Source organism: Erpetoichthys calabaricus, chromosome 5, assembly GCF_900747795.2.
Source record: "Erpetoichthys calabaricus chromosome 5, fErpCal1.3, whole genome shotgun sequence".
NCBI classification, from domain to species: domain Eukaryota; kingdom Metazoa; phylum Chordata; class Cladistia; order Polypteriformes; family Polypteridae; genus Erpetoichthys; species Erpetoichthys calabaricus.
Genome location: NC_041398.2, coordinates 125,506,853 through 125,518,978, shown reverse-complemented (window position 1 = coordinate 125,518,978; position 12,126 = coordinate 125,506,853). Strand labels below are relative to the sequence as shown.

The 12,126-nt window shown below is 41.0% G+C and overlaps 1 protein-coding gene across 1 annotated transcript in view; it reads left to right on the top strand.

The window, feature by feature from the left end:
- Positions 1 to 12,126, top strand: part of tbc1d19 (TBC1 domain family, member 19) — a 168,427-nt gene that overhangs the window by 77,349 nt on the left and 78,952 nt on the right. Inside the window, exons 9-10 of the mRNA XM_028802001.2 lie at positions 8,834 to 8,906; positions 9,599 to 9,637. Coding sequence (XP_028657834.1) covers positions 8,834 to 8,906; positions 9,599 to 9,637 — 112 coding nt within the window. The remainder of the gene's footprint in view (positions 1 to 8,833; positions 8,907 to 9,598; positions 9,638 to 12,126) is intronic.

Here is a 12,126-nt window from a genome sequence, read left to right as displayed (position 1 = left end):
GTGACAAGTCGTTGCTTCAAGTGTCTTATTTAGTTGCGCTTCGAATAGCTAAATCGAAAAAACCATTTACTATTGGTGAGGAGTTAGTAAAGCCTTGCATCTTACATGTCGTACGAGAATCTTAGATGTCGTACGAGGTCCTCAAGCTGCTGTAAAACTAGAGGCCATACCGCTTTCGGACACCACCATTATGAGAATTGTTGAGATGGCCAACGATATTGAAAATCAAGTTGAAGAGGGGAAAAAGAAATTGAGATGTTTTGCGATTCAACTTGATGAATCAACTGATGTGAGTAATCATGCTATCCTACTTTGCTTCGTGAGGTATAGTGAAGATGAAGACATAAGGGAAGAACTTCTTTGTTGTCTCAACTTACCTGGACGAACCACTGGTTCAGAAATATTTAATGCTCTTGATGAGTATTTATAAGCGCGTGTACTGACGGTGCTGCGAGCATGACTGGACGTTGCTCAGGAGTAGTTGTGAAAATAAAAGAAGTCGCGCACCCTGAAGTTTTGTCCACTCACTGTATGATCCACTGAGAGCACCTAGCTGCAAAGAAGCTTTCTACTGAACTAAACACTGTGATGAATGATGCGGTGAAGATTATTAATGAAATTCATAGTCAAGCTATGAACTCAAGGCTCTTCACGACACTATGTGAGAGCCTGGACTCACACCACCAACATCTCCTTCTCCATGCAGAAGTGAGGTGGTTATAGAGAGGAAGGGTTCTTTCGCGCCTTTTCGAACTAAGGGAAAAAGTAAAGCAGTTTTTGCGAGAGCGAAAATCTGAACTGGAGCCTTTGTTGAATGAAGAATGGCTGGCAAAGCATGCTAATGAAGTTAATATTTCTCTTCAGGTGTCATATACAAATATTTTTACTTTAAGAAATAAAATGGATGCGTTCAAAAAGAAGCTACCTCTTTGGAATAGTCGCTTACAAGAGGAAGATATAGAAATGTTTCCACTTTTGGAAGAATTTTTGATTGCTGCTGATGTCAACCAGAAAGTCATATTCAACATAATAAGTCAACATTTAAGAGCATTAGCTGAAAATCTTAATAATTATTTCCCTGAAAATGAGGATCCTCGTAAAGGTAACCTCTGGATTAATAATCCATTCTTGGAAGATATAAAGTCATGTGCACTTGATCCTCGTGAAAAAGAAAAGCTGATTGAGTTGTCTTCTGATGTCACTCTGGTGTCCAGACATAAAATGCAATCATTGTCTCAATTTTGGAAATCGCTAGAAAAAGAATATCCTTTTTTGAGTTTAAAAGCTATCAAATACCAATGTATCAAGCACTTTATCACAGAGAAGCTCTTATCTGTTGCACCTCTACATGACAACCACTTTTTTCCTCCCTCTCAAACATAAACAGAATTTAATACTTAGAAAATGTCTGGGATTAAAACGCTTAGAGACTTGTACATTGTTAATGTTTGCATCCTATGACCAATTTAGCTTTAAATTTAACTTCTCAACAACACAATTTTTCCACTACTTTCAAGGTAGAACCTGCCCAATTTTCCTCACCTTCCACTTATTTCTATTCTAGAAGAAATATATAATCAGTCCTGAAGACTCAGATGGCATCACCGCAATTTATAAAAACATTTTAAAGTCCCTTCCTTTCAAAGATTCCAGTGCACAATGGGGAAAGGATCTTTCATTTAACATTTCACAAAAGGAGTTGAAGGCAGCAATACATAGAATATATTCTAGCTCCATAGGCACAAAGCACTCAATTATTCAACTTAAAATCTTCTGATGTGTGCATTTACCTTGATTAAAACCATCTAAAATGTTTCCAGGGTAAGATTCAACCTGTGAACGTTGCAGTCTAGCTCGCTGGGCCACATATTTTGGGAGTGCACCAAATTGACATTGTTTTGGACAAAAATCTTTGAATGCCTATCAGACAGTCTTGGTGTCACAATCATACCTAATCCATTAACAACGGTGTTTGGTGCACTCCCAGATGGGCTTAAAGTGGAGAAGGACAAACAAATCGTAATTGCCTTCACCTAACTACTAGCATGTAGACTTGTTTTGCTCAGCTGGAAGAATCCCAACCCAACACTTTTAAGTCAGTGGGTAACTGATGTCCTGTACTATCTGAAATTGGAAAAAAATCAAATTGATAGTCAGAGGATCTGTTCAAAACTTTTTTCAAAATATGGCAGGATCTAATCAATAACATTTTATTAAAAGCTGCACTCAGATCCTAATTTGGGATCCTGAGATGGCTCATTGTGTGGTGGGTGTGCTATCAGTGCATGCTCCCAACCCCACTCTCTCTCTCTCTTTCTTCTATATCGGGGGAAAGGATACTCTTCCTTCCTTGTTCCTTCAAAGCTTTGCTTTGTTGGCTTGCTCTCCTCTCTTCCTTTTGGGTAGGGGTTGAATTTTGGTTTTGTTAAGTCTGATTTGATTGTATGAATTGTTATTTGCTTGTAATTAAAATTAATTTAAAAAAGAAGAGCAGCTGCAACAATTATCAAAGATACTGTGGGAATGGAGACAGCATTTGAGTCAGTGAATTAGAATCTACAGCAGGACATACAATGAAAAGATTTTTTTGTGGGTCGTTATAGCATATTGAGAAAAATTGAGAATCAATAAAAAAGATTATGTCTAAAACAATAAAACAATACAAAACTAAATGCAAAACAGACTTGGTTATATCGCTTCTGCTGCCTGCTTCTCTAGCTAACCAGGCAGTTTCAAACACTGTCCTGCAAGCTAAAATGCCCTTTTTAACTAAACACACATGGTGCAAGCTTATGAGACTTTTAACAGACATTGTGCATGTGACTGACATCTTAATCCAATTTCAGAAATTCACAAAATTTTACAAAATGATATAAGCAATATACACAATGTGATAGTGGAAAATCAGGAAAAAGAATGCCATTAAGAAAATGAATATCATTTGGTGACATGTAACTTCAGAATAAGCATCCACTATTTTAATTCCCAAATGCTCCAAAGTGAGATGAGGGGTTGCAACATTTGAAACTTTTAAAATAAAAATATTTCACAGATTTTATGGGTAGTATATAAATAAGTCAATGGATGTTTATGTAATTCTTAAGGTTTGCACTTAACTCGGCTTTTTAATTTTGCAATGGTAAAAAATACCATTACACAAAAAATACCACTTTTACCAAAGTTCCTCACCCCATGTGCTGGCCCAGACTAGAGGTCAAAGTCTGTTGAGGCCCAGAAAAAATTTTACTTCATACAGCAGAAATGTAAACCTATGATTCCCAAACTAGGCTTTATCCAAACATGGCTGCACCTTAATATCTTGTCCACAAAAATAATGAACATGGAGGAGTTGAGGCATACATCAGCACAGTCCAATGCCCACAAAAAAGATGACATGATTTACTGTAAAACCACATACACAGACACAACTCCTGCTCTGCAAATGCAGCCCAAGAAGCCCAAATCCTTGAGGCACCCTCCACAAGGATAACATGTAGTACATAATCATACAGTAAGCCCTTTCTAAGTAAACAACTCATATAGAGAATCGGAAAACACTCATGACCCCTGAAATATTTGTACAATATCCCTTCACTCTTCCATAACCAGGATAAAATCTACAGATCTTTGGTTTGTGGTTCAGCTACCCTTTCAAGTTGCCAGGAACAGGCTTTTCCAGGGAGGCTAAGAACTGAGATCCTTCAGCTCAAAATAAAGATTACAACCCCAGGCATTCAATCCTCTGCCTTCCACACAACATTGAAATAAAGCAAACACACACAGAGCCATTTTAATTGTTTCAGTTTCCTCAGCCACAGAGGTGGTCCTAATCCCAACCAGTGCTTCCAGGACTTTCTCATTAGAAGAGGGAACATCAATTGGGATTTAGGAGATACTTCGAATACTACTTCCTTCTGTTTCCTCTTCCAGTTCTAATTGATTTTTCCCCCAGTACTTTTTCTGGCACTGTTTTTCAATGGTTAACACTGTGATATGGCTCTTAATTTTTGAATAATCAGGTTTTTACTTTCTTTGCAACGAATATATCAAAAATGTCAAATTCATGTTTAAAAAAGTAGTATTGTCAACATGTGTAAATGTTTTTTATTTCTGTTTTATATACAAACTTAGCTATCATAGCATATTGTTAAATTCTTAGATTAAACAATCTGATTGGTAACTCATAAGAAAGTGAGTTGTAGACATGTTAATTAAACACAGAAAAACACAGTAATCCATTTTGTAACTGTACTTATTCATTTTTAATCTTTAATGATTTTTAAGGCAATAAACCTAAAAGTGTATGGCACTGCCAGGTGATGTTTCATTGGAAACAATGTAAACACAGGACAAAAGAAATACCCCATCAAAAAAATTAAAAAGAACGATAGAAATCCTGAAGATACTTATTATTTACAAGTTAATCATGAAAGTGTTTGAAGGTGATATACTTCTTTTTTTCAAAGCATTTATAGTTTTATAATTTTGTTAACTGTTACAGAGCCCTAGCTTTAATCACTTTTAAAAATGCAGTATACTAATATTATACACTACTATGGTGTACATTTAATTAACAAGTAACATACTGTAAATGTTACTCTGAATGCAGTTGAAAGTAAGTACACCCTATAATTCTGGCACAACACAGATGAGGAGAACAATTTTCTTTATTATTCTTCTCACTGTAAAATAATGGATTTCAAATTATTTTGGAAATGGCCTTATAATCCTTCTCAGACTACTCAGCATCAGCAATTGCACCACTGAGATCATTGCAGGTGTCTTTTGATTTGGCATGATGCTAACACCAGAATATTCTAAGGGAAACTTCCAAAAGTTCTCCTTGTACTGTAAATGAAGATGGTAGCACCTCCTGATCACTTTACCCTCCATTAGAAGCGCCGGGATGTAACTACCATCTTAAACGAAAACAACATCTGACATTTGTACACTTGGCATTTGTGTGCTGGAAAATTATGTTAAATATGTAATGACAAAGTAAAATGTGTTATTTGTTGTTTGTCACTTGGTGAGCAATAGATGAGTGTTATTTTGCTAAAATACATAAAACTATGGGGATAAAGGAGTATTTTCCATATGCTATATATGCATTTATGCAGTAAAATGTAGTGCTTTAGGTTTAAAAGTGAGATGTTTGAGACTAATATATAACCGACTGCATTGAAGGGCGAGTTAGCAGCACTGAGAATCTCAAGGGGTGGTACAGAGAGAGGATGTGTGCAGCAGGAGTAATGATTGGGCGAGCGGTGTGGAGGGTAGTGGTCAAGGCTGAATAATGTGAACACAATGGAAAACATTTTTAATATAAGAGAGAGAAAAGTTATTGACGAATTTTTAAAAATGGTAAACTGAACACTACCAAAACAAATGTGAACTCTGTCTCTACATGGCTTTAAACAAAAGGCAGAAAAAAATCAGAAACCAAACAGACAATTAGAAAGAACTATTGTGTGTGCCAAAAACAAACCAGATGACATTATAAGGTCTTTACCCCTTCTTTTAGTTCAAAGATTAGTAATATTTAAAATAAAAATCCAATTTAATTTTGTTAATAGAAAATCTCTCTATTATAAAAAAAAAATCTTGGAAGGCTTGGAAGGAGATGATACATGATTTTCTCGGAGACACTTTAACGTCCTGCGAGACAAGGCAGTGAGACAAACGGACAGCTGCTGTACAGGCTTTTAAATGATTGATGTGCAGCAAGACAAGCAGAACACGCAGCTCAGTAGCAGCTGATCTTACCGCATCTCCTTAGAGTGCGTTCAGCACCCCCTTCACAACTCGAGCGGCAGAGACGCGAAGTGGCTGGCGCATAGCGCGCCCCAGGAGGGTGGCCGAGTGAAGCAAGCAGGGGGAAAAGGCCCCCTAGTAAACTAAAAGGAAAAAACAAACAAAAAAACTAAACTTCTGTTTTAAAAAAATTTTCCTAATTGTTATTGGACTTCTGTGCTCGTCACGGATTGTCCATAATGAACACCATGTTCAAGCATAGGGGTGTTCATATGTGCACTTGGCACCAGGACACCCTAGGCCTCAGTTCGATGATCGACTTTGTGGTCGTGTCGTCGGACTTGCGGCCACATGTCTTGGACACTCGGGTGAAGAGAGGGGCGGAGCTGTCAACTGATCACCACCTGGTGGTGAGTTGGCTTCGATGGTGGGGGAGGATGCCGGTCAGGCGTGGTAGGCCCAAACGTGTTGTGAGGGTCTGCTGGGAACGTCTGGCAGAGCCCCCTGTCAGAAGTAGCTTCAACTCCCACCTCCGGCAGAACTTCGACCACATCCCGAGGGAGGTGGGGGACATTGAGTCCGAATGGGCCATGTTTCGTGCCTCTATTGTTGAGGCAGCTGACCGGAGCTGTGGCCGTAAGGTGGTCGGTGCCTGTCGTGGCGGCAATCCCCGAACCCGCTGGTGGACACCGGCGGTGAAGGATGCCGTCAAGCTGAAGAAGGAGTCCTACAGGACCCTTTTGTCCTGTGGGACCCCGGAGGCAGCTGATAGGTACCGGCAGGCCAAGCGGAATGCGGCTTTGGTGGTTGCTGAGGCAAAAACTCGGGCGTGGGAGGAGTTTGGGGAGGCCATGGAGAATGACTTTCGGACGGCTTCGAGGAGATTCTGGTCCACCATCCGGCGTCTCAGGAAGGGGAAGCAGTGCAGTGTCAACACTGTATATGGTGGGGATGGTGCGCTGCTGACCTCGACTCGGGACGTTGTGGGTCGGTGGGGGGAATACTTCGAAGACCTCCTCAATCCCATTAACATGCCTTCCAATGAGGAAGCAGAGCCTAGGGACTCAGAGGTGGGCTCCCCCATCTCTGGGACTGAGGTCACCGAGGTGGTCAAAAAACTCCTTGGTGGCAGGGCCCCGGGGGTGGATGAGATACGCCCGGAGTTCCTCAAGGCTCTGGATGTTGTAGGACTGTCTTGGCTGACACGCCTCTGCAACATCGCATGGACATCAGGGACAGTGCCTCTGGATTGGCAGACCGGGGTGGTGGTCCCCCTCTTTAAGAAGGGGGATCGGAGGGTGTGTTCCAACTACAGAGGGATCACACTCCTCAGCCTCCCTGGAAAAGTCTATTCAGGGGTCCTGGAGAGGAGGGTCCGTCGGATAGTCGAGCCTCGGATTCAGGAGGAACAGTGTGGTTTTCGTCCTGGTCGCGGAACAGTGGACCAGCTCTATACCCTTAGCAGGGTCCTGGAGGGTGCATGGGAGTTTGCCCAACCAGTCTACATGTGTTTTGTGGACTTAGAAAAGGCATTCGACCGTGTCCCTCGAGGAATCCTGTGGGGGGTACTCCGAGAGTATGGGGTACCGGCCCCCCTGATAAGGGCTGTTCAGTCCCTGTACGATCGGTGCCAGAGCTTGGTCCGCATTGCCGGCAGTAAGTCGAACCCGTTTCCAGTGAGAGTTGGACTCCGCCAGGGCTGCCCTTTGTCTCCGATTCTGTTCATAACTTTTATGGACAGAATTTCTAGGCGCAGCCAGGGTGTTGAGGGGGTCCGGTTTGGTGGGCTCAGGATTGGGTCACTGCTTTTTGCAGATGATGTTGTCCTGTTTGCTTCATCAGGCCGTGATCTTCAGCTCTCTCTGGATCGGTTCGCAGCCGAGTGTGAAGCGGCTGGGATGAGAATCAGCACCTCCAAATCCGAGACCATGGTCCTCAGCCGGAAAAGGGTGGAGTGCCCTCTCAGGGTTGGTAGCGAGATCCTGCCCCAAGTGGAGGAGTTCAAGTATCTCGGGGTCTTGTTCACGAGTGAGGGAAGAATGGAGCGTGAGATCGACAGGCGGATCGGTGCGGCATCCGCAGTAATGCGGGCATTGCATCGGTCTGTCGTGGTGAAAAAGGAGCTGAGCCGCAAGGCGAAGCTCTCAATTTACCAGTCGATCTATGTTCCTACCCTCACCTATGGTCATGAGCTATGGGTAGTGACCGAAAGAACGAGATCGCGAATACAAGCGGCTGAAATGAGTTTCCTCCGCAGGGTGTCTGGGCTTTCCCTTAAAGATAGGGTGAGAAGCTCAGTCATCCGGGAGGGGCTCAGAGTAGAGCCGCTGCTCCTCCGCATCGAGAGGAGTCAGATGAGGTGGCTCGGGCATCTGATCAGGATGCCTCCTGGACGCCTCCCTGGTGAGGTGTTCCGGGCACGTCCAACCGGGAGGAGGCCCCGGGGAAGACCCAGGACACGCTGGAGGGACTATGTCTCTCGACTGGCCTGGGAACGCCTTGGGATTCTCCCGGAAGAGCTAGAAGATGTGGCCGGGGAGAAGGAAGTCTGGGCATCTCTGCTCAAGCTACTGCCCCCGCGACCCGACCTCGGATAAGCGGGAGACAATGGATGGATGGATGGATGGATAAGTAACAACTGTATAATTATTAAATCTCCTGAAATGCTTAATATCCAAATCTACAATTATCCAAATGTGAGATGCAGATATTTTTCAGTACCTTCTTCAATGCCAGCTAAGCCACTTATTAAATTAATTTCCATTACAGTATAATGTTGTACCTTGTAGGAAATAATCCAATAATAATTTTTAGTATTGAAATAAAACAGTTGAATTGTTGACAAAATATATACTTTCAAAGATTTACTTAAGTATAGGTCTCTCCAGATTTCCATGTTTGAGATGTCGTGCCTGATTTTACTCTGCCCTTATTTTTCTTAACATTTATTTTTGTCTTAGTCTTCTAATGAATATTAATCATTCCTAAATGATGGAGTTAGCGACTTTTAATGCTAATTATGTAATGATTTGCTGTGTTTATAATATACACACACTAAATGTACTACTTTGTTTTGCAGAGAGAGTTTTTTTCAGAATTAAGTTTGGGCTATGGACAGTTGGGGATTGAAGAGTCTTCTCAAGTGCCTCAAGGTTAGTAAATTTGTTTTGATACTCAAACTATTTTTTATTTCTCCATGAAAATTCTTTTAAAGCATTTGTGCTCACTAGTTCAATTGCAAAGTGTTAGTTTACCTTTTATAATATTTGATATTTAAAATTAAAAAAAAAATTGATATTTTACAGACATTGCTTAATTTAAAATAAGCTTCACATAGCTCACTCTTAATTCAGAATTACAAGTAATGTACTTAACTCTGGTTGTGTTGTAGCATTAGTGAAGTCTGCCTAATATTCCTATTTTAAATGTGAAGGTGTTTTGTGTTACTGTGTTTTGAATTAAATTGCATTTTTCTGCATCACATTATTCTTTGCTGTTTTTACTCTATGATGACTGACATCATAAAAGACACTGTACTGTAAATCTTGATCAATCGAATGATTGATTCAAGAGCCATAGTTTACAAGGACACACAACCCATCTTAATTTTACAGCATTTAAGTTTCTAAAATAATGGGACTTAAGTTTTTAATACATTATATTTATTAGTTCAAAAATGACTTTATCATGTTAGTAAACCTAGGTGAATGGAAATCTTCTATACTTTTTATATTAGATTGTTACAAATAAAATATTTGTTTACTTTCAGTGTGCTTATTTGTGCAATTCATATATAAGAGCTTGCACAGAGTAGATGACTAAAATGTTTTCTTTTCATTTTTAGACATATTTGAAAATGAACATGCACGCATTGGAAGGAAAGGTAAACATTTTTCAGAGAATGAAACGTAATGTCACAATAATTCTCAGTAAAAAGTATTAATGACTGTTACTAGGTAACTGTCTGTAGATAGAACGACATAATCTGAAGAACAAGCAGTTTCCTTGTTAGAAAGATACAAAAATAAGAAGTCTATGTGATCACTTGAGATCATTTCCAGGTATTTTTGAGTAAATGTTGCTATGCAAACATAATGCATCATTACAGCTATCCTGATACGTAAATACTTTTATGCTTTTAAACATTGAGCTGAGATTATTCTGTGACCATTTCTTCAGTAAATAGTTAAATCAGTTAGTATGTTTTACAGTCCTTTACTTTGTGTCTACAAGCTTTCACTGGTATTGTTTTTTCATTCAATGACTGTTATTTTAATACTTTTTTTAACCCCATGCATCTTTGTCCACAATTCAGATAGCTGTTGAATGGTAGGTTTAGAGTAAAGAAAAATGTTTTGAAGTGCACATATTGCCAAATGTAGAAAACATATGAATTATTTTTTATGTTTTCATAATATTAAAATATACACCCACTGTATGTGCCAGGGCGCTAGGTAAATTATTTGTAATAAGTGTTAAAGTTGTAAATAACAACTGAATGAGGGGCGGCACGGTGGCGCAGTGGTAGCGCTGCTGCCTTGCATTAAGGAGACCTGGGTTTGCTTCCCGGGTCCTCCCTGCGTGGAGTTTGCATGTTCTCCCCGTGTCTGCATCCATCCATCCATTTTCCAACCCGCTGAATCCGAACACAGGGTCACGGGGGTCTGCTGGAGCCAATCCCAGCCAACACAGGGCACAAGGCAGGAACCAATCCCGGGCAGGGTGCCAACCCACCGCAGGACACACACAAACACACCCACACACCAAGCACACACTAGGGCCAATGTAGAATCGCCAATCCACCTAACCTGCATGTCTTTGGACTATGGGAGGAAACCAGGGCACCCGGAGGAGACCCACGCAGACATGGGGAGAACATGCAAACTCCACGCAGGGAGGACCCGGGAAGTGAACCCGGGTCTCCTAATTGCGAGGCAGCAGCGCTACCACTGCGCCACCGTGCCGCGCCCTGTGTCTGCATGGGTTTCCTTGTCTTGCGCCCTGTGTTGGCTGGGATTGGCTCCAGCAGACCCCTGTGACCCTGTGTTAGGATAAAGTGGGTTAGAGAATGACTGACATGACAACTGAATGATTACAAAAGAAAATTAGATCCATCTGATTTTACAAAAAATAATACAGTTGTATAAGTGGCAATTAAAATTAGGAATATTCTGATATTCTTCAATTTATTCATTTTTGAGCCCACTTATTCAATTAAAATTGTTGTCTGTAGCCGGAACCTCTCTCAGTAGCTTTGGGCACAAAGCAAGAACCAATGCAAACTGAGACAGCAATCTTATGTGGCAAAAGGGCAGTTGTGTTAAAAATAAATATTAACTATATGCATTTAATGAATGTAAACAACATGGGAAATTAAAGAGTTAGGTGTCCATGATGTAATTACGACAATAAGAACACTTAGACGCTTGATTTGTAAAGTTTTACTTTGCTGGACTTGACTGATTTCCCTTTTACCAGAATACCCAGAAATGCATCTATCTATCTATCTATCTATCTATCTATCTATCTATCTATCTATCTATCTATCTATCTATCTATCTATCTATCTATCTATCTACAGTGCATCCGGAAAGTATTCACAGCGCATCACTTTTTCCACATTTTGTTATGTTACAGCCTCATTCCAAAATGGATTAAATTCATTTTTTTCCTCAGAATTCTACACACAACACCCCATGATGACAACGTGAAAAAAGTTTACTTGAGGTTTTTGAAAATTTATTAAAAATAAAAAAAACTGAGAAATCACATGTACATAAGTATTCACAGCCTTTGCTCAATACTTTGTCGATGCAGCTTTGGTAGCAATTACAGCCTCAAGTCTTTTTGAATATGATGCCACAAGCTTGGCACACCTATCCTTGGCCAGTTTCGCCCATTCCTCTTTGTAGTACCTCTCAAGCTCCATCAGGTTGGATGGGAAGCGTCAGTGCACAGCCATTTTAAGATCTCTCCAGAGATGTTCAACCGGATTCAAGTCTGGGCTCTGGCTGGGCCACCCAAGGACATTCACAGAGTTGTCCTGAAGCCACTCCTTTGATATCTTGGCTGTGTGCTTAGGGTCGTTGTCCTGCTGAAAGATGAACTGTCGCCCCAGTCTGAGGTCAAGAGCACTCTGGAGCAGGTTTTCATCCAGGATGTCTCTGTACATTGCTACAGTCATCTTTCTGTTTATTCTGACTAGTCTCCCAGTCCCTGCCGCTGAAAAACATCCCCACAGCAGGATGCTGCCACCACCATGCTTCACTGTAGGGATGGTATTGGCCTGGTGATGAGCGGTGCCTGGATTCCTCCAAACGTGACGCCTGGCATTCACACCAAAGAGTTCAATCTTTGTCTCATCAGACCAGA